General features: G+C 51.4%; 3 protein-coding genes across 5 annotated transcripts in view; 2 read left to right on the top strand and 1 right to left on the bottom strand.

Annotated features, from left to right (window-relative positions):
* Positions 1-13,973, top strand: part of MICALL1 (MICAL like 1) — a 21,841-nt gene extending 7,868 nt beyond the window's left edge. The window contains exons 3-16 of one of the 3 annotated variants that reach the window (XM_050984841.1): positions 471-612; positions 1,738-1,841; positions 2,481-2,608; positions 4,807-5,387; positions 6,492-6,555; positions 7,214-7,599; positions 7,876-8,354; positions 8,815-8,949; positions 9,278-9,404; positions 9,767-9,857; positions 10,228-10,301; positions 11,367-11,481; positions 11,816-11,862; positions 12,139-13,973. In XM_050984841.1, the coding sequence (XP_050840798.1) occupies positions 471-612; positions 1,738-1,841; positions 2,481-2,608; positions 4,807-5,387; positions 6,492-6,555; positions 7,214-7,599; positions 7,876-8,354; positions 8,815-8,949; positions 9,278-9,404; positions 9,767-9,857; positions 10,228-10,301; positions 11,367-11,481; positions 11,816-11,862; positions 12,139-12,230 (2,565 nt within the window). In that variant the 3' untranslated portion in view covers positions 12,231-13,973. The remainder of the gene's footprint in view (positions 1-470; positions 613-1,737; positions 1,842-2,480; positions 2,609-4,806; positions 5,388-6,491; positions 6,556-7,213; positions 7,600-7,875; positions 8,355-8,814; positions 8,950-9,277; positions 9,405-9,766; positions 9,858-10,227; positions 10,302-11,366; positions 11,482-11,815; positions 11,863-12,138) is intronic. The other 2 variants (XM_030238026.2, XM_018910409.3) reach the window with 2 other exon arrangements.
* C1AH22orf23 (chromosome 1A C22orf23 homolog) lies at positions 13,297-18,108 on the bottom strand. Its single transcript, XM_009086491.4, has 6 exons — positions 17,971-18,108; positions 17,667-17,729; positions 17,125-17,301; positions 16,521-16,655; positions 15,288-15,388; positions 13,297-14,991 (listed from the first exon to the last, which is right to left on the bottom strand). The coding sequence occupies exons 1-6, from the start codon at positions 18,059-18,061 to the stop codon at positions 14,887-14,889; spliced, it is 672 nt and encodes a 223-aa protein (XP_009084739.2). The 5' UTR covers positions 18,062-18,108; the 3' UTR covers positions 13,297-14,886.
* POLR2F (RNA polymerase II, I and III subunit F) lies at positions 18,098-21,977 on the top strand. Its single transcript, XM_009086490.4, has 5 exons — positions 18,098-18,234; positions 18,345-18,414; positions 18,533-18,663; positions 20,134-20,205; positions 21,758-21,977. The coding sequence occupies exons 1-5, from the start codon at positions 18,215-18,217 to the stop codon at positions 21,846-21,848; spliced, it is 384 nt and encodes a 127-aa protein (XP_009084738.1). The 5' UTR covers positions 18,098-18,214; the 3' UTR covers positions 21,849-21,977.

Genomic DNA, 21,977 nt, shown 5'->3' with positions numbered 1-21,977 from the left:
CTGACTTGTGCATAGCAGGGTGCTGGATGTTGAGCTGGGATGGCTCTGTTGATCGTGGGAGGGGAAGCTGGGGCACTGCAGAGCATGAAAGGATGGGCAGTCAGTGTTTCTGTGGGGTGAGCATTCTGGGTGGCTGGGGACGCTGCTCAGTAGAGCTCAGTGTCACTGGAAGTACCTGCCAGCCCTCGGCCCTTGGTGGTGCCAGCCAAGACCGTGCCAGGTTCTTGCGTGAGGGCACTGCTGGTTGAGCTGAAAAAACACTGAGGTTTTTTCTCAGTGAAAACTTGAAGGGAACCTTGCTTCTGTTGCTACTTTTTTTAGTCAAGCAGCATGTCTGGAAGCCTCTGTCCGTAAGGGATGCCATAGGCTCAGTATTTAACCTTCCCTGGGGTCCTTCCAGTTTGATATTTCTGTTATTTTTCATGAAGCATCAGTTTTCGTTCCTTAATGCCTCTGTGCTGTTCTTGCAGGCCTTTGAGCTGGCAGAGCGGGAGCTGGGCATCCCAGCCCTGCTAGATCCCAATGACATGGTCTCCATGAAGGTGCCTGACTGCCTCAGCATCATGACTTACGTGTCTCAGTACTACAACCATTTCAGCAACCCCAGCAAAGGTGAGTGTCCTCCCACCCCTCAGGCTTCCGGTTTGCCCCTGTTTGAGTACAGGAAACCCGGCACAGCCTTGTGCTTCCTCCTTCCTGTGGCAACTGGGAGCTGGGTTTGTGGGTAAGGGGAGAGGAGCAGGTAGTACCTGCCTCTCCTGCATCTTGCTGGTGCCCCTGAGGAGGGCTTGGAAGAGAGAGTGCATTTGGGTGAGGTTTCACAGGAGGTGTGGGGTGATGTAATAGCTCAAGCTGTGGAAAAAGAAACGCCTTTCTCCTCCCTCTGCACTGCATTCCTGCCAACTTGGCTTGGGCCACCACCCCTGGTGCTCACCAAAACTCTTTGTGATCTGCTCTATCCCACTAAAATAGGAGAAAGCTAAGTAGGAGCCCATCTCCCACAGCTAATCTTTATGACATAGGTGCATGTAAAGTGGAGGACAGAGGGAGTGGAGCCAGGCTAGAATGTTTCAAATCAGCTCATCTGTCCCTACAGCTCATCTGTCCCTACAACTCAGCCTGAGCTGAGTGCTTTGAGACAGCTCTTGCCGGACATCCTTTGGCTGGGTGGAGATGAGAGCTCCAGGTCTCCCCTGTTTCAGTCTCTAGCCACAACATCAGATAAATCCTTCCAGTTGTATATGCTTCTCCAGGGATGCTGGTCACCCAGACAAGGAATCCTGCTGGGGACTGGTGTGTGAGCTCCAGCGCCGACAGCAAGAGATGCCTCACAGGCCTGCTGACAGCCTGGAAGCCCTGGGGCCCAGTGGGTCACCACAATACATCAGCAGCTACCCCAGCTGCTCTGGGCTTTGAGCGTTGCTTAGGGAGTCAATTACAAGGAAGCCAAGTGGCACGTGATGAGTAAATAAAATCACAGTGAGAGGCTGGCATCCCTGGGCCACAGAAGGGGATCCACAGCAGGCCAGGCTCGCTGGCAGCCTCACAGCTGACCCATTATTAGGCTGTGTTTGTCTCTTCCACCTAAAATAAGCACTGAAGTTTTGGTAGAGGCAGGTCTCATCTTATGTCACAAGGCTGGATGATTTTATTTTTTTTCCCCTCCCCTTCCCGCACATGGGTGGTGTGAGTCACTGCTGCTCTCCACGCCTGATCCTCCTTCCCTCTTGCCTCCAGCCAGCGTCCCTCCGCCTATGAAGCGACCAACTGCTGCCTCCTCTCCTCCTCTGCTGTCCCACAAGACCCCTCTGCCTGCAGTTGAGAGTCCTTCAGCACCACAGGTACCTAATTTCTTGGTAAAGTTTCCAAGACAGCCTGAGGCAGTGGTACCCCCTGTGCTGCGGGTGAGGAAATGGGGAAAAGCCTGTCACAGAGCCATGGATCTCAGCAGGGGGCCTGCCTGTGTATTTTGGGAGTGAGGGGTGTTTGGGATTTCATTTCCTTGTGGGATCCAGCTGAGGCTAATTTTTCTCTGAGTCTGTGAACTGTAGTTTGTCCATAGCAGGCAAGAGGTTGGGCAGATTGGTGCTGGGTGTCCTTCCTATGTGGGGGATAACCCTGTAGATGAGGAAAGAGCAGGAGTGTGGAACTAGAAGGGCAGAAAAGATGCCTTTTATTTCAGTTTTTAGCAGTTGTCTGGGATGGGACATTTTTCAATGTTTCGCAGGACCCTGGTGCACGGGGTATAGATTAGTCCCTTCCACAGCCCTTCAGCTGTAGATAGGGCCGAGGCACCTTTTGAAGTGGCCCCTTCTAATTTGGGAAGAGGCTTGGGGGCAGCTGTTCTGTGCATTGTCAGCCCCTGAGGTCAGCCCCTCAACGATGGCCTTGCCCAGGGAGCAGCTGCCCTGGAGAATGCGTGCTCTGGGGAGCAGCCTGTGGCTCCCACAGCAGGCTGAGCTGCCTGTGCTGTGTCCCAGGATGAAGCCCCCTTGGAGCGGCCCCAGCGCAGCACGCTCAGCAGCACCTGCGCAGCCTGCCAGCAGCACGTCCACCTGGTGCAGCGCTACCTGGCCGAGGGCAAGCTCTACCACCGCCAGTGCTTCAGGTAGGTCGTGGCCAGGCCTGCTGGGGCAGCCTCTCCTTGGCACACGGTGGGTCTGTGGCCTGCTGCACCCCATCTTTGAGTGTCTGCGTCCCTGGGCAACATTGAACATGGACCACAGTGCTTGAAATGAGAGTGAAGATGTTCCATTTGCCTGCCAGTCCCTGTCCCAGAGGTCTGATTGGCCTCTTGTGTCCCTGTGCTCCATTCCTATCCTGCTCCCTACCTCCCTTGCTGACTTGTGCTCTCCCACTTCACCTACTTGGAATCCCAGCCTCTTAAGCTTCTCCCACCTCCATAAAAAAGGATGCTCTACCTCTTTACCACCTGCCTACTCAGGACCACCCTCCATCCCCTTCCATTGAGGTCTGAGCCATGACATCATCCTACAGACCTCCTTCTACTACACTCCACATCCTTAACTGGATATACAGGCTTCAATGCTGCCTGGGTGGTGCTGAGCTCCCAGGGAGCATGTGGAGAGCTGTAGACTGTTAACAAACTGAGGAATGAGCAGCTCTCTGGCTACTCCCTGAGTACAGGTCCTTACCTGCAGCACCTGTGAAATCATTTCACTTTGTTTTCCCTGCTGTGATGATGAAGAAATGAGATCTCTCCCATGGGCCACAGGACAAGGGCTGGCATCTGGTCAGAGGCATTGAGCCACTGGGAAGATGTGGGAGGCCTCATTCACCTGCCTAAGCCAGTTAGCAATGTGCTGTAGGAGCAGTGTCACAGGAGGGCAGCTGAGCTGAGGTCCATCAGGCTTCCCATCTGCAGCTGGGACAAAAGCAGGAGTTTTGGGGTGCAGGTGCAACCTGCACTGTCCTCATGGGCCAGGAATAGGAGAGGTGCCATGTCTGCCATAGCACAGCTCATAGCCCTTCAGACTGAGCAGGGAGATCCCTGTAATTTAATCCCAAATGTTTTGCCTCCTGATTGTTTTCTTGTCTATTTTCTGGTTTGGGGTATTTTTTTTTTCCTGTCCTGATTCATGGACAGTATTTGGTCAGAAATATCCTGTGGTTCCTGTGGGCTGATGGACATAAAGCCAAAGCAAACCACTTTCTCCCCTTGTCTGAGCTTTCCACCTCCTCATTTCATCCTACCCCTTCTCTCTAGAGTCCCTATGTCCTCATACTTCTGCTCTCCATTTCAAAGGAAATCCCAGTCAACTGGGTGCCCAGAGCAGAATTCCTTGCCAAAATTATCTGCTGGCAGCATAGGGCAGCCAGCTGCTGCAAGCACCAGGTATTCAGACAAGAAGGAACAAGCTTGGTTTTCATGGGAGTGCTTGATCAGCTCCTTGCCTTTGGCTGTCTTTCACGTATGCTATCCACCTCCCTTCCCAGGTGGAGAAGGACTGACTTGGTTGCCAGTGCTTTGTATCATGCTTGTGCCTGGAGGGATTCATTAGGAAGCATTCAGAGGCTCAGTGGGGGAAGAGGGGATGATCCAAGGAAATGTGGCAGACAGCAAAGGACAGGGAAGCTATTAGCCCAATTTTAACAGAGTGTAAGAATGGCCCTGCTGCCTAAGGCCCTTGTCCTTTCAGCCAAATGCTGTGGCCCAGCTGGATGCCATGGTCAGCATTACAGAGGCTGAGCATGTGACCAGGCCAGGCTTGTGTGTTCCATCTCCTGAATACTCTGGAAGCCTCCAATGCAGGCATTTCCCAAGTAGAAACGGATGTAATTTTATTTAATAATCAGCATTGGGGAGTGGTTGTTTTACAAACAAATGTATCTGACAGCTCTTTAACATGCCAGGACTCTTGGCCCCCACAAGGCAGCCCGTTGCCTCCCTGTGCCAGTTCTGAACCAGTTGCTCCCTAATTCCAATTGATATTCACTCTTTCATGTCTGTGAATGGTTGATCCCTCTCCCCATTCCAAGTGTGGAAACCACACCATATTTCAATACCAACTGTCACCCTTCCACATCAATTAAATCCTTTCTGACATGAAGGAAGAACCCATATGTGTGCAGTGTTTGAGTTGTGAACTTGCCATGGGTTCCTACAGTGGCCTGGTTACATTTCTCTACTTATTTTCTGAATTACTTCCCCAAGGGCACTCTAGGATTTAATAGCAATGGTAAGAACTAACTCTGTGTCCCTACAAGGGTCTTCCAGGTGTGTTGCCTTCTGTGAAGGGCAGGATGGATCCCCCATCTCATGGTGCTCTCTCTTCTCATTGGCAGATGTAAGGAATGCTCCAGCACACTGCTCCCGGGGTCATACAAGCCTGGGTCAGAGGCAGGGACTTTTGTCTGCACGCAGCATCGTGGTAAATTGGCCGTGAGCGGGAAGGCAGAGAGGAGAGCCAGCCTAGACCGACAGTCACCAGAGCTAAGAACTGAGACTGGGGCTGACAGCATGGGAGAAAATGCCCTCCAGGCAGTAGCAGAGGTGGGGAAGGATGATGCTGATTCCCAGGAGAGTGTGGCAGAGACCTCTACGCCTGCAGAGGGCCTTACTGGCCTACCAGAGAAGGACAGCACAGCCAGCAAAGCAGAGACACCAACAGCCCCTGCTCATGCTGGCGGTGGGGCACCTGTGTCCCAAACTCCTCCCAGGCCTCCAATCCCCAGCAAGCCTGCAGGGCTCACCCAGGAGAAAGGCAGCTCGCTGGATGGACGGCTCAGAGACTCGCGTCCCACCCCAGCCCCAAGGAAGGCCACTGATGCATCTGCCCTGTCCCCTCCAGCCTCCCACCCTGTCCCCCGGCCCAGGTCCACTCTGCAGGGCGAGGGCAGCGAGTGTGGGCCTGGCATGGTGAATGGTAAGAGGGCAGGGTGGTGGCAGGGGTTACCCTCCACATCTCCGTGGCTGAGGTGCTTGACTGCAGGTTGGCTGAGTTCCCTTCCTTCTCTGCAGCCTGACACTCTTCTGCCTCCGAATAAATCTTGGGCTCAGACACCAGGTCTTTGATTGCCAACAATTGCCAGCCATCCCCATAGTAAGGAGAGCAGTACTAATTTTCCTGCCTGTCTGCTCCCTTGTACTTCTCCATACTCTCCAAAGGCAGAAAGCCAGTGAGGAGGTGTCATGGTTTGAGCTTGCTTATTTTCTTACTATCTCACTCTATCTCATCAACTTAAAAAAAAAATCAACATTTATAAAATTTTCATTATCTCAAGAAGAATTAAAAGTCTTAAACTTTACCAATTTAGTTCATAAACTCTCACAGCTAACTGCCTTGCTAAATACCTCTCTCCTTTTCTTTTACGCCAACTGCGCTGTCACAAACACAAACTGTTCTCTCTCTCTCTCCCTCCGAAAAAAAGAAAAATAAAAAATAGCTGCCCAAAGCCTCACAGTGCAGTACTCTTCTACCTTTCAGCCCAAACTTAACCTACCTCTCTCCAACCGCATAGCTCTCCTCCCCCCGCCCAGCTCAAAACCAAGCAAAAAAAAGTCTGTTCTCTTCTAAAACTAAAATTTTTAAAAAAATTCTCTTAAGAGTTTACAACTTTTAACCCCCTGTGTTCTCAAAAGCATATCTATGTTCTTAGTAAACAAACCAAGTACTAATATTAAAATCTAAACACTAATTAACATAACTACACTATCTCAAAAAAACCTTCATTTCTTCTCAAACCACAACAGGAGAGAAGTTGGTAGAGCTGGAGGAGTTTGCAGGTGTGGGCACAGAGGGGCATGTCAGTTCTCCAGGTGCAGCTCCCAGGGAGAAGTGGGGAGAAAAAAGCAAAGGGAATGTTTATGGTTAGCTGGCTGCATCAATTGTGGGAGAAATGCCATGGGGTCTTCAGGAAGTGGGAATAGCCACCTTCCTGTGGGAAGGTATCTAAGGTGCCTTATGTTGATTTAACTCTTTCTTCATGTCCCTTTGGTATTGTGACAGTCTGACTCTATGTCTTTCTAGGTCAGGTACCTGAAACCAGCCCCCCTGTCCCAAAACCTCGAGGGAGACCCTGCTCCTCTGATCGGTATGTCCCTCTGTTTGCAGACCACCTGAGAACTCCATAGTAAGGTGGTGCTATGGGGACAGCACAGCTGTGCTCTTCTCTCCCACCTCCATCAGCTCCTGCTCTTAGGAGGATGAAGGCTTTGACCAGGTTCCTTTTCCCATAGGAGCTAGCCCAGCATGGTCAGGCTGACAGTGTTCATCCGTACCCTCCGGGCATTTTTCTCTTATTGTAAAGAGTTTGAGAGTTTCAGAAAGGTGTTTCTGTGGCACAGGCAGATTGCCAAATGCCTTCTGAAATGGCTCTGCTTGTGGGTGTTGAGAATGGGACATTTGTCTGCCTTGTGGAGGGTTTGTCCTGGGAAAGGTGGGAAGACCAGCTATGCCCATAAAACTCAGCCTTTACCACTGCTTAGCAGATGAAGGCTGTAATATTCAGACACCAAAACACTGGGCCCAGCAGGCAAGTCGGCAGACTGTGTTTCCCTAAGGCCTGTAGGTTTGCCCACAGAGGGTGAGAAACTGTGTCTGGGGAAGCCTAGGGCCATCCTTGGATGAGAAAGCTGCTTCTGCATGGGAGACATCCTGCTCCATCTTTCTCCCAAGGGCAAAGTCCCTTTCCAGTGCCTTGACACCCCACCTTTTCTCTGCCATCTTGATTTCTCTTTCTCTTCTACCAGTGGTGGAGGTACTGCAAGAGCCAAGGACCCACCGTGGATAGCCTTAGTGCAAGCAGAGCCAAAGAAGAAGCCAGCTCCCCCTCCTCCCCCAGGCAACAGCCATGAGACTCCAAGTAGGACTTCAGAGGAGGAGAATGGGGAGGAGGTGGGGAAAGCCAGGAGTGAGGAGAGCAGGTCTGATACCACAGAGCCCAAACCATACAACCCCTTTGAGGAAGAGGATGAGGAGGAAGTGGAAAGTGCTGACACCCAAAAGAGCACACCTGAGCAGGAGCAGAGCGAGACTGCTGCCAAACCTCTCCACCCCTGGTATGGCATCACTCCTACCAGCAGTCCAAAGGCAAAGAAGCGGCCAGCTCCACGAGCCCCCAGTGCTTCCCCGCTAGGTGAGCTTCCTCCCGCTCCTTTATCCCTCTTCTGCAGCCCCTGTGCATCCCCTTGGAGGTTCCCCCTTCCCAGGTGCCTCTGCATCACCTTGACAGGCCAGGCCTTTATGCAGTGATGGTTGCATTAGTTTGCATTAGCCATGTCCTCTCTACCCACTGGAACACAGCATCTGCAGGCAAAATTTTATGCTGACCCTTGTGTCCAGTGTATGCCACCCTCCCCTTCTGTCCTGGCAGTCCCTTCATTCCTCCCTGAGCTCTCCCTTTGCTTTGCAGCCCACCACCCCATCTCCAGGCTGTCACACTCTGAGCCATCATCCTCCACCCCCTCTCCAGCCCTCAGCCTCGAGAGCATCAACTCTGAGAGTTCAGCCAAGGTGCTGGGAGACACCGATGAGGCCTCAGTGCCCAAAAGCTCCTCCGAGCCCACTGTGCACATGCCAGCAGCCGCCAAGACTTCCAGCGCTGATGCACCGCTGGCCAGCGTCTCCTCCGGTGAAAGCCCTGCTGTCCCAGCCAGCCTCTCCACCAACTCCTCCTTCTCCTCCTCCAGCGAGCTGGCCAGCCTCAGTGGGGAGACACAGCCCAGCACCCTGCACACCAGCAGGAGCATCTCTGCTGACAGCCTAAAGACCAGCCCCAGCCGGCTGGCCCCCAAGCCACCAGCTGGGGCTAGCCCTACACCCATCCTCTTGGCTTCAGATGGGGGTGCTGGGAGCCCCAAGACATCTTCCTCACCCAAACCACAGCTGAAGGTGAGATTATGACCTTCTCCCCATGCAGATCCCAAGGCTTTTCTTCCCCATCCATCACTTGGTCACAGGGAATCTGTGGGTCCAGGCTTGCCCCTTTCCTTGATGTGTGACCCCTGAAAGCAAGCTTCAGGCCTGTGTTAAATGGTGGCTCTGTTTGTATTCTGCCTGCCCCATGTGCTATAGAAGAGGCTGGATGTCATGTAGCCTGAGCAAACAGGAAGGGAACCATGAAGGAAAGTATTTCAGCATGCTTGTGAGAGAGAGGCTGGGAAACTGAAGTCAAACAGGAGCACAGCTATTTTTTTGACTAGGTGCTTGTGGAGATGAGTGCTGTGTTCCTTCTTTAGGAAGCTGTGGGGCAGGACAAATGCTAGCACTGCCCTGTCTGCTCATTCCCACCTGTTGGGATCCCTTCCCTTCCCTGGATGCTCATGTATCTGCTTTTGACTGCCCTTTCCAGTCTTCCTGCAAAGAGAACCCCTTCAATCGGAAGCCGTCACCTGCTGCCTCCCCCTCGGCAAAGAAACCTCCCAAGGGCTCCAAGCCTGCGCGTCCTCCTGCGCCAGGCCACGGCTTCCCCCTGATCAAACGCAAGGTAAAAGGGCCCTGGGGAGTGAGGAGGGAAAAGCTGGCTCTGTGCTATCCCCCATGGCTGTAGCAGTCTGCAGGCATCCTGCTGAGGCATGTGTGGGCAGGGATTACAGCAGGTGGCTGTGGCTGGGGAGGAGGGTGTGCAGGCTACACCTTGTACATGAAAGCACCATCGTCTTCCTTTGTTCCAGAGTGGGGTGGGGATTTCAGGTCCACACTTCAATGGAATATTCTATTGTACCCCTGCCCTTGCTAGTGTTGACCAGTCTCTGGATTACCTCTGGAAACTGGAGTCTAGTGGTAATGAAAGTGTCTGATTTATGGTTTGGCAGGTGCAGACAGACCAGTACATCCCTGAAGAAGACATATATGGGGAGATGGATGCCATTGAGCATCAGCTGGATGAGCTGGAGCACCGTGGGGTGGCCTTGGAGGAAAAACTGCGCAGTGCTGAGAATGGTGTGTGGGTTGGGCTGTCTGTGGGTGTGGGGCAGGACAGACCCTAGGGCTGCCTTTTCTCCAGTCAAGGAAATAGCAACAGTAACTTCTTCCCTGCTGATGCTGGGGTTGGAAGAGCACAAGAGGCTGTGCTGGCCTCCAAGATTAGTCACAACCTTACCCTGAACATGGAGATGTCCCTAGAATGGAAACAGGTGGGAGAAGAGATAGGGTCTCTCTGGGCCTCAGAAATAGGGTTGGGTTGAGCTTGGGTTGGCTCTAGCCCAGTGCCTCTCCCCTGGCTAGGCAGAGCCCAGCCTGTTGCAGGGTGATGGGATCCACCAGGGCTGGGAATGGCTCTGAACTGCCCCTTTGCTTGGCAGACAACCCTGAGGACAACCTGCTTGTGGACTGGTTCAAGCTCATCCATGAGAAGCACATGCTGGTGCGTCACGAGTCGGAGCTCATCTACACGTAAGTGTGTGCAGGCGTGTGGAGGGGCACTGACACGCTCTTGGGAACCCTTTCTCAGCCCTCCTGAAATGGTGTTTCCAAGGGAGATCCTGACCTGGCCTTGCCTAAAAAGGGAGGGAGTAAGGGCAAGCAAATCTGTCCAGATGCACTGAGAACTGACCCACAGTGTGTCACCAGAGCCTCTGCAGCATCTACTCCAGGAAGGCCTTGAGCAGTCAGGGCTGGTCCTTACTGGTCCTTGGTTCCCTGGCTATACAGGGCATGATCAGCATCTTGGTGGATCTTTCCAAGCTCACCCTGTACTTTGCAATGATGTTCCACCTCTCTGGAGCCTTGCAGTGCTTCCCAACATTTCCCCCTTCCTTTGCAGCTTCAAGCAGCAGAACCTGGAGCAGCGGCAGTCAGATGTGGAGTATGAGCTGCGGTGCCTCCTCAACAAGCCAGGTAAAGCACCACTCTGGGTGTGCTTCTCCCTTTTTTCATAGAACCATAGACTATATTTAGTTGGAAGGGACACACAAGGATCCTTTTTCCCCTGGCCATTATCTCCCCTTTCTCTAGGTGGATCTCAGGTGAAGAGAGGCAGATCTGTAGGGATGCCAGTGCAATCAGCTGGCTCTAGAGGCTCTGTCCCATCTCAATATATGTCCCAGTGTATTGGAATATGACCAATATAGCCAGATGGGGCATGCCTGAGCTTGTCTGGCCCTTGGTGCTGAACCAAATAGCAGCACTGTGGTGTTTTCATCCCAGAGACACTTTTGGCTAGCTGTGTGCTGCAGCTGAGCATGTGGAGGCAAGCCCAGGCACGCAGGAGCTCTGGTAGTGGCAGGATGGAGACTCCTCCCGTGGAGGGTGTGGTCCTCAGGTTTACCTCTGGCAGAGAAGCTTTAAGGCGATGGTGAAGGAAAGGAGTCGGTTCTGATGGAGGGTTTTGATCCAGAGCTTTATCCTGGCCCACAGGCCTCTGAATCCAGCAACAGAACTCTCAGACCACGTGGTTGCTGGCTCTTTTAACCCCGGGGAGAGTGGGAAGGAAGGGGTAGGAAGCCACCAAGCAGGTACGGAAGGGGAGGTCTCAAGGGACAAAGGACACCTGCATGGCCCAATGCCCCCTCAGGGGTAGAGGGCATCCTTTGAATCTGCCAATCACTCGAAGGTGCCCTTCTGGAATTCCAGGACTGACAGACAGTACTCGCAGGGGTCAGGGAGGGGAAAGGAGAGGTGATTGATACACCTGGGAAGGGAATCTTCAAGAGAGGGACCCAAGGTTCTGAGGTAAACCCTGAAATCACAATGCAACACCAGTCTTGTGCAGGGATGTGCTCTTTTTGTCCCCAGGGAATGCCACATGCAGGGCTCTGTCCCCATAGCACTGCTAGCCCAACTGGCCCTGTAACACGGCAGGGTAGAGGGGATTGTTCTGGAGATCTCTGCCCCGAAGCCCTGAATTTCAGTGCTCCTTCAGCTGTGTAATTGCCTGTCCTTCCCTGGGGTTTGGCTGGGTAGAGAAGGACTGGACCGATGAGGACCGAGGGAGGGAGAAGGTGCTGATGCAGGAGCTGGTGACCATCATTGAGCAGAGGAATGCCATTGTGAACTGCCTGGACGAGGACCGGCAGAGGTGAGTGAGGAATGGGGTGAGCTGGGGGAGAAGGGAAAAGCACAGCCTGTCTGACTCAGTGCCACATGAGTGCCTTGTGGGGGTGTCTCAAGATGTCCACGTTGCTGATGTCTTTCCCAGGCTTCCCAATACTTGTCTCTTTGAATGCTTTGTGTGGGAAAGACAGGACAGCACATGCAGCCTGTGGGATTTATCCTGCTGGTTGCAAATACTCACAAGACAGTGATGGATGTGCCCCTCTATGGCTTTTAAGTAGGAGGCTCTCTAGCCTTAAACAATACAGCAGCTGTTTTCAGGGCTGAATTCCTGACCTCTTTCCCATTCTTTCTTTCAGAGAAGAGGAGGAGGATAAAATGTTGGAAGCCATGATTAAAAGGAAAGGTAAGAAACAAATGGGAAGCTTTTTGGAGTGATGTTTTCACTGCTGACCCCAGTAAAGGGCAGCACGAGCCATTTGTGAAATTGTGTGCAGAAGAGATTGAATCTATTCTGTGTAGACTGGGGAGACTTTCCTGTGGGGCCAATAAAGTTAGAGGCTCAGTTGTGCTGCACACCCCTGTTATCAGAGAAACTGCATGCAGTGGAGGGCTTTGATTCATGGCTGTCACCCTTGCTTATTGTCATGAGAGTGTCTGTACAACTATTGACATCCCACAGTAACAACCTCCATTTGCAACCCCAGAATTTCACAAGGAGACGGAGACAGAGAGCAAGAAGAAAGGCAAATTCAAGCCCATGAAGGTGCTTAAGCTGCTGGGCAACAAGCACGACTCCAAGAGCAAGTCACCCAAGGAGAAAAGCTAGAGCAGGGGAACACCAGCAGTGGGAGGGAACCCCGACTCGCCTTTCCCTGGCCCTGGCTCGCCTCTCCCCCTGCTCCCTCCCCAGGCACCCAAGCTGCCGCCCCAGGGTGATGCCAGCCTTCAGCCCAGAGCGGGTGAGAATGACCAAAGCCCTCCCCTTCCCAAGGCTGTAAGGGAGCATGGCCATACCCTCTGTGAAGCCTTGTTAACAAAGGGGGAGAAGACGGATTTGCTTTTCAAATACGTTACCCAATTATGTGCTCTTGTCCATAACTGAGAACAAGAAAAGGAGCTTCATATTTGTGGGAAAACTTGCACTAACTGCAACCTGTCCCTTCTCCTGCTCTAACTGTGACAGTTCCATGTGCCTCTGACTTCTGCCAGGAGGGGACTGGGCCTCCCTGTCCCTCCCTGCCTGCCCACTCTTGTCCCTTTTCTGTTCTATTTTTAACTTCAGGAGAAAACTGACATTAGAATCAGGATCCTTTGCGTTTTACTGGCCTAAACTAAAAGGTTAAGAAAATACTCCTGCATCACAAGGCTCTAGAGCCATAGCCAAAAAAACAACTGATGCCCTATTTATTTTGAGCCGTCCCCTCCCTCGAGTGCCAGGGGTGGGTGGGCTCTGTCCCAAGGCTGAGAGGACCCAAGGGGACAGTGTACAGCTGCTAGGATGTAGCTCACGTGCCCTACTCAGGAACCCCATTGCTGCTAAACACTGCTGACTCTGCTGCCTTCCTGGGGAGGGAGGACCTGTTCTTTTTCCAGGCAAGGGCAGAAAAGCTCAAGATAGACTGAGTGAGGGGGCACTAAGCTTGTTTCCCTGCTCACCAGTGCCACCCTTGAGCGGCAGGGGAGAGAGGCACAGTCACAACTGCTCTTTACCCAGCTTCATCTGTGTATACTTTAAAAGTGTGCAGATGTGGCTGGTTGTTTTTTACACCTCCTTTACTAGATGAATTCAAACCTATCCTAAAACTTTAAACCTCTTATTTTATTTGTCATGTGTGTGCATGTATGTACATCAGAAGAGGGAATGTGGGGGGCAGCGTTCTTCCAACCATCCCTTCTTCTTCCATTTTTTTTTCCTGCCTTCACTTCCTAGATGATAAGTTATTTATTGAATTATTGGATCAGTCTCAATTAGTTTCATGGGTGTTTGGTTGGTCAGCTGTTCAACATGCCTTCTCATTAGCAAATTAGACATACCCAGCCCTGAGCCATCTGCTGCAGTCTCTTCTAAAACCCCAACAGGCTTTAGCCAAAATGCTCTTGGAGCAGTGCCTTGCAAGGTGGCTGGTGTAGCATTCTCGAGAGGGATCCTCATTTCCCAAAACCAGAGGGACCTGAGCCCCTCCTCAATCCCAGCATGGCCCCCATGGCTGGGAGCTGGCCAGCTCAGCCCTGTGCTGGTAATGCCATCTCACCCTTGCCATACCCAGCAGGCTGATGAAGAACAGTGGTAGGGGAGGGGAGATCCCAAAGCACAACTCTTCTCCAAGGAGAAACAAATCTGCTTTAGAGCCTGCTGTCACATCACTGTTGCCAAAGGCCACTGGGATCGCTGCAGCCTGACACCCCTTGGCCCTGTGCCCGGTCAGAAGTTTGATTTGTAAATTATACTGTACTAACCCCATGACTTCCATTCACCTGAACAGAAATAAAAGAAACATTGGATTAAAAAAATTATTGTGGATTAGGTTTCTGATTCCTTTGTGCACTTGTGCTGTCCCAGGGCCAGGGCATGCTGCCTGGGCTTTGGAAAGTGGCTGAGTATTGCTAAGAAGCAGAGGATGAGATCTTAAGGAAATTGGAAACTGGAGATTATGCTGGGATTTCCACATGAAAAGTTGGACATCCTGCTTCAGCCTGCTGGAGGACAGAGGTGCGGGTATATATGAGGTGGGCAAACAGCCATTTCCAGTCTCTGTGGGAATAGAGTGGCTATTCTGTATACCATGCTTTCAGGAACCAAAAAATCACAGCAAGCGCACAGCAAAGAGCAGCAGGCACTGGGGTGAAATCCCCTGTCCCTGCTTGACACAGCTGTGTTCCTGAGCTCCTGCCAAGTGGGCTGCCACCAGAGGTTTGCTGATGCTGCAGGTCACATTCACAGTGACGTGCAGCAATGCCAAGGGCTTGTGATTGCAAAAGGCTGTGCAGCTGCATTTCCTCCAGAGACATCCCCAGAGCCACAGGGCCAGGAGCGAGCAGGTTACAGGTGTGGTGGCAGTGTGTGTTACCATCATGCTGTCACGAGGAACCTCCACCTCTGGGTAGACAGGAAGGAATGACATTTCTATGGATGGATTGCTCTACTCTGAGGCACTGCAGAGGAAAAAGAAGGCTCTGCTTTGTCATGTTTTGGGAGCCATTGCTATGCGTTTTCATGTCTTTAATATTATAGAGCAAGAAAAGATCCAGTGTGTGGGAAGGATTTTACAACTTCTGTCACTGTGTATGTACAAATTGGTCCTGCCTTCTAGTTTCAGGCAACAGATGGTGCTGCCCCCTCTTTAGAAACAGACAGGGACCAGCCTCTGATGCCCAGAGTCTGGGAAGAATAGGGGGGAACAAATTGCGCCTGTGTTTTGCCCTTGGCCTAGTCTTGGAGAATGGATTTGTTCCCAACAGGGAAGGCTTTTGTCATGATATTTCTCATTTCCTCACTTCTCTTCTTGTCAATGATCTCCATCTCATGCAATTTCTGCAAAGTAGAAAGGGGGAGAGCTGAGCAGGGAGAAAGCCAGCAGCTTTTTTTTTTTCTTCTCTTGCTAATCTCAAGAATAAAAACTCTGTTTCCCTGATTAAGTTACATGCAGCGATGGAAAGAAAGCTGGAAAACAGCTATCTACCATTCCCCAAATTCACACCTGAGCTGTGCCATGAAGGGAAGCAGCTCTTTGCCCCCTTCCCTGCTCAGATACCAGAAAAGACTCTGCTTTATGATCTCTGACACACAGGATTCCCTCCATGCACTGTTCAGCCAAGGCCCTTGCATACCTGTGAGATTTCAGTGAGGACGATCCCTTGATACTTCTTACCCTGTCCTAGAGCTTCCATCTCTGCCAGGAAGTCCCTCCTCTCTTGAATTTCATTCATCACTGGTGGATAAGAGAAAGAACTGTGGACACAGCATGCAGCCAAAAGGCAAGAAAACACTTTTCTGTCTAGATCTGAACCCCCAATTTCCTAGTTCTGCTTGAACAGCAGTCCCATCTAGGCAGGGTGATATCTGCTGTAACACTCACCTTGCACAACATGTCATCACAATACCTCAGCAGTCCCTTACATAATGGGAAATGTTCCCTCTGCCCAACTTCTTACCACTCCCTGACTCCCAGGAACACTAGTTTTGTAATTTTCTTTATGTAGACAATTCTCTTTTGCTTGTGGGCAATTTAACCAGTCTGTGGATGGAGACAGAACCTGCTGTTGAGGTTCATTAGTTGATATGCATCATCCAGTGACTGCAACCATCCAAGACCAGGCATGGATTATCAGCTGCTGCTTTGCAGCACAAACCTGCAGCCAGCTGATCCAAATCCTGTCACAGATGTGTCAAAGACAACATTCAGCTTGTGTCAAGTGCTGGAGGCTACCAAGCACATGTAAAATCAGCTGCACTGGCTCCTTGCAGCAGGGAGTACCCCTTCTGTACACATTATTCTAGCAGTGCCCTGGCTGGAAAAGGGCTGGCAGGGCTGTACACACACACACTGAAGATTCAAGCACAGAGAGGTATTAGGCAGGGTTTTGCTATCCCAGTATACACTGCAGGCCAAAGTCTTTCACTGCTTCAAATTCTGCTTGATATTCAAGCTTTGCTAGTATAACTGCTGTGATCCTGGAGTGGAACAGCCCAAACTGTGGTCAGGCTATCAAGTGACCTGGTCTATGTTGAGTCATGCTTGCTGGGAAAAGGACCAACAGTACCTCAGCCTGCTTCCCAGGTATCCCTGCACATCCCATGGCTATTCCCCTGACAGCAGAGCGCATTTTGTGTGGGCAGCCCAGAGAGCCACCTGCCAGCAAACCTGGGCAGTATAAGCTCTGTGAGTATGGCTGGATCAGAGTCTCACAGCAGCAAGTCCTTTCTCTTGGAAACTGGCCTTTGTGGCTCCTCCTGTAATGGGCTTCAGGTTACTGGCAACACAGGCTGCCAGCCCAGCCCTAGGTGGGAGCTGGCTTGCCAGGCCTCCTGCCTGCCTCCCTCCTGGGGACATGAAGACGTACATTCCTCAAACCGGTCAGGCTCAGCTATCTCCTCTTCCTTTTTCCGAACAAACGCCTGCTCCACCTTGTCCTCCACCTCATCCTTCCCTAATGCTAAGATCTTCTGAAGTCTTCTCTTCTCCTTTTCCAAATCTCCTGTGAATGCCAAAGGAAAAAAACATTATTATCAGCATGTCTTCTCATGGAGGAGCCTGACCACGCTGCTTCCCTGCTAAGTGTGCCAGAGGAAGTGTTTCAATAATGTCAGTCCATCCCTGGACTGTGTGCAAGCACCACACAGGTGTTCAGAGCCCACCAAACCAACATCAGAGGTGTGGTTCACATTTATGTGCTAGAAAATGATGTAGTGCTCCATTCTTACTCAAGGACTGTGCAGGTCCCTATCATCTGTCACCCCCCAGCTGGCAGGCAGAAGTCAGTGAGCACTTGCAGCAGATGTTCCCTCAGAGATCCATTTCTGAAGCGTCTTTGCAGACTGAGAGCGTGAGGATGTGGAGCAATTCAGATACACTGCCACTGCTGGGATTGAGGCAGGGGAGGGGCAGAAGGGGAAGAGAGGCTCCAGGCATCACCGTGTACTTATTAGCAATGTTTGCTGACTTACTTGTGGGCTGTGGCTTGAATTTCTCTCGGGTGTAGGCATCTCCTGCCTGGCAGACCTTGGCAGGTCGGAGAAGCGGTCTAGCTGGAAGCCTGCATGACTGACAGGCTGCTGGGTAGGGAACAGGCACTGGCTGTTGGCTGGATGGGGGGAATCTCTGAAGGGGCAGGGCATCTCCGCCTGGGGGACGAACCAAAAATAACAGCAAATCAGGCAGCGGGGACTCTGAATGGATGGCTCCAGGCCATTGCCAGCAGATCTACCTGTTGATCTATAGCAGCATCACAAACGAAGACCCCAGCGCCCCAGATGTCTCACCCTGGTCTTCGGGCACGACAGACTACAGTTCAAGTCACACCCTTGCACCTTGTTTCCTGGCTCACCCGTGGGGACAGCTCACCCCGTTTGTCCCCATGTATCAGCAGCTGCTGTGCTGCTGCTTTAAAGCACTCGCCCATCCGAGCAGGCTCTGGGCGAATGTCGAGATGCAAAAGCTCCTCCCTACAGCCCAGCAGCGGGCAGGAGAGCCAGGGGTCCTCACTTACGTGTCACATAGTCCATCAGGTATCGCTTCTGGGAATGCGTCATCTGCAACTCCTCCATCATCCCTGGAAAACACAACGTGCCGATGAAGAGGCAGCCGAGTCGGGCTAGGGAGCCCGCCCTAATGTCACCTGCCCTCACAGCCCCACCCCGAAGGGGAAGATGCGGGTTTGGGAGACCCCAGACGGAGCCAGACACCAGCGGCGGGTCCGCCCGGTTGCCGGACCGCGGTGGGACGCTCTGGCTCGGGGCCAGGCACGGTGCGCGGGACCCCGAGCAGCTGAGCCCGGCCCGCCCTGCCGTTACCTCTCACTAACTCCCGCGTGCCTGTGCTGTATCGGGCCGGTCTGCCCGCCGCCGAGACCCCGCCGCGGCCCGGGGTGCCCGCCGCCTCCATCACGACGGCGGCGACCGGGCGGGCCGGGGTACGCGGGGCGGGGGAAGCGGCGGCGGTCGCCACGGCAACGGCGCAGGTTAACTTCCGGTGGCGTCACGGCAACAGCCGGAAGTTGCTTCCGGAAGTGCTGGTCAGGAGGCGCCTCCGGGCAACATGTCCGACAACGAGGACAAGTGAGTGAGAGCGGGGCGGCCGAGGGCAGGGAGGGAGGGAGGCAAGGAGGCGCCGTGTGGCGCCTCGGGGCGGTCCGGCCACAAGTGCGATGCGTGTATCTCTCCCGCAGCTTTGACGGGGATGACTTCGATGATGTGGAGGAGGATGAGGGTCTGGAGGACCTGGAGAACGCGGAGGAGGTGGGTGCCCTGTACGCCGCCCGCGGGGCCGCGCCGCAGCCGGGCTGGGCGGCTGCTGTGGCTGGGGAGGCCTCGGTGGTGGTGCGGCTGAGCAGCGGCGCGGGTCTGTTTCCACCAGGAGGGACAGGAGAACGTGGAGATTCTGCCCTCGGGAGAGCGGCAGCAGGCAAACCAGAAGCGCATCACGACCCCCTACATGACCAAGTACGAGCGAGCCAGAGTCCTGGGCACTCGTGCCCTGCAGATAGCGTGAGTATTGTCCGCCGTGCCCCAGCATTGCTGCAGCTGCGCCTCCCTTTACGCTGATTAGTGCTTTCCTCTTCCCTTAAAAATTCCCGGGTCTTCTGAAGGCTTTGCATGACTGCTGAGCTTGTGTGTCACCCCCCAGTCAGCCTGAAGCTGACTTTATTGCACTTGAAGTCTGTGTGTCTCTCCTTGCCTGAAATTGTACTACTTGTCTTGTGCATAAAGAGGGAGCTTTTAGTAGCCACAATGAGTTCTCCTAGATCACAGACAAAATTACTAGGGAATGGGACAAGACAGTTCTGATTTCTGTCTTTCCTAAGAGAGCTGGTGTGGACTTGGGAGTTCATGACTGGTTTGTGAAAGGTAATGTTAGAGGGAGAGATGCTTCAGTTGATACCACAGGCCTGTAGGAATTGGGAGTGAAGAAACCACTGAAATTTGTTCTAAATGCAGTTGCATTGTGAGAAGCTGTAAGGTTTTTAAAGTATTTGCAATAGTAAGGCCTTATTTATAATAGACAATTACTTACTTTAAGTGCTGTCAAGGCTGGCTGCTCTTAATCCATTTGCCTTTTTAGACTTGTTTTAATAATGAATATTAAAAAGTGTTGTGTCTTTGGGAAAACTACTTTCTGAGAGAGATTGTTAGAGAGTGCCAAGGGTTTGAATTTCATCTTGGTTATATCCATCTTCATAATGAGGCTTCTCTTGTGCATCATTTAGAAGCTCACAGGCAGGCAAGCTGTTCTTTGCACAGCCTGTGAAGCTGTTTTGTGCATGTTCTTTCAGTTGGTGAGAGGCAAAAAAATGGGGGTGATGAGATGGGCCTGTGCCAGGTCTTTAATCCAAAACACTCTGGTTCTGCTTCACCTGCATCTTCTACTTCCAGTGCTGAACCCAGGCCAGCAGCAGCTCCCATGGCCTCACCCCACATAATGTAAGCTTTCTGTGCCACCACTGTCCACTGGATGGGTGTAGTCACAATTCTTTGCAAAATGCTGAATTTTTCCTTCCGAGAGGTAAAATGCCCTGTAAATCCAGCCCCTCTCTTCCCCTGATCAAGGCCTGGAAGCTTGAGCAAGTCAGAATGTAAGGGATGTGTTGGAGTTGTAGGAGGCCTGCCCATTTTACAGCAATTGCACCCTTTTCATTGGATTGATTTAGAACTATTTTTTTCTACATGTTTAAGTACAGCAGAGGGCGACTAAGAGAGTGTGGATTTGACCAGTCCTTGAGCGTGGGCTGGTTAGCAGAGCCCTAGGGATGGGACAAGAAGAACATTGAATAAAAGTTTGGTCTGTAACCATCTGGGGGAAATTTTTTCTTGCAGTGCACAACAGAGCAAATCAGTTTTGCCAGAGGGGTGTCCCACCCTTCTACTTTATTGGCTGATGTAGAGGTGACACAGGTAGACAGGTGTTTAGCTCTTCCCTCTCTGTGTTTTTGCTCAAGTGGCTGTTGATGTTTTTCCTAGGATGTGTGCCCCTGTGATGGTGGAGCTGGAAGGAGAGACAGACCCCTTGCTCATTGCCATGAAAGAACTCAAGTAAGTCTCTGTTTTTCTACTGATTTCCCTAAAGCCAGCAGTCCTCTTCTCATCCCAGCATTTAGCAGTTTGTTCTAAGACAGCCTTGCCATCCCTCAATAACAGTGAGCACTATAATTGCCTTTTCTTTGTTTCTCCACAACTGCTCTCTCCCAAACTAATTACACCTGCAAATAGTGATGATTAGGGGCGCTCTGGGCCTCTTCTACTTCACGTTCCCAGTATTCTTTATTTCTATGATGGGATCCTCATCTTTCAGAAATTGATTTAATTCCCCAAATGGAATTGTTTCAAAGCAGCCATCGGAACATACCTGTGTTCAAAGGAAGTACAGGCAAAAATTAAAATAAGGGTCAGGCTGGTGAGAATGTTTGTTTCCTACATCCTTGCATGCTTGGCTTCTTGTGCCTTCCCCTTCTTACAGAAAGGTAAATAAATCCTTTCTGACTGCAGCAGAGGCAGCTTTTGGATGACCACTTGCAGGCCCACCTTTCCACAGCAGAGCTGCCTGCTGTCCCACAGTTTTCCTGCACTGTCTAAATCACTTGCAAGCAGCTGGACTCTGCTACTGGTTAGGTCCCTGTCCTTGAACAAAATTGTCCCCCTGCTTCCCTGGTTTCTCAGTGCACACAAGCTGCTCTTGCAGATTTTTTATCTGTGCCAGCTCCCTCTGCCATTGCTGAAAGCTCTTTAGGTCATATTCCTGTCAGATCTCCAGGCTCAGACTGAGTTGCTTCTGGTCACTGCCTGTGTGTGAGCTCTGGAAAGTAAGTCAGGGTGATGTGTCCTGTTCTGTGCCAAAATTCAGTTGTAATTCTTGACATCAGGGGGTTTACTTTACTACTGGAACCACAACCTCCCTGAATGTAAAGAAGTTGTGTTACTTTTCAAGTCTGATACAGTTAAAACCTGATCCCTGGCTAGATTCCAGACTGTCTGATTATGCTTTGCTGATTTAAATCTACTTTCATGAAGTTAAATTGTATTCAGCATTTTCTTGCCCTCTAATCGGAAGCAATGTGAGCAGGTGCTGTGCTCCACCCCAGCTGTAACAGGTTTTAGTACCTGAATAGTCAGTGTTTCATGTATCCTTCTTAAAATGTAACTGATGCTCTCAGGGTGCAAATTTCTCTGTAAATACCAGTGTGTTCAGGAAGTTCTCAGAATTCTTAGACCTTTTTAGTGTCGTGGGGAAAAACCTTCTGTCAAACAAAAAGTGTGTTTGTTCTTCAAGTCCCTTGATTTATATTTTCCCTATATCAGGGTTAGGTGCTTGGTGTTGTCTCTTAGTGGGTTCAGACCGCAAGGCTCAATTCCTGCAGGAGCATCAGAGGTCTTTGGTGTTCATAGTCTGAGGGTGCTGAGTGCTTTGTATCTAAAAACGAGGGAAGGTTGTTGGGACTTTGCTACATAATATCAAATGACTGGTGTTGCACAGCTCTCAGTTAAATCTGATGAGCTTATTGAAGCACCAAGCACCTCACTTCCATGGCCTTCTGAAGTGATACAGTGGAGATTCTGACATTTCATTTCATCTCTCTCTTCCCTTCAGAGCACGCAAGATCCCCATAATCATCCGTCGTTACCTTCCAGATGGGAGCTATGAAGACTGGGGTGTGGATGAGTTAATTATCACAGACTGATCAGATTCCAGCTGTTGTTTTTGGTTTTGCATTCCCAGAGATGTTTCTAATTTTGGTTAGTGTTTGTGTAAATAAATTCTAGATCTCCCTATTTTAAATTAAATGTATTTGGGTTTTTTTGCCCTCTGA

The sequence above is a fragment of the Serinus canaria genome, chromosome 1A, assembly GCF_022539315.1.
Source record: "Serinus canaria isolate serCan28SL12 chromosome 1A, serCan2020, whole genome shotgun sequence".
Classification (NCBI taxonomy): Eukaryota; Metazoa; Chordata; class Aves; order Passeriformes; family Fringillidae; genus Serinus; species Serinus canaria.
This window is presented reverse-complemented; position numbering and strand designations above follow the sequence as displayed.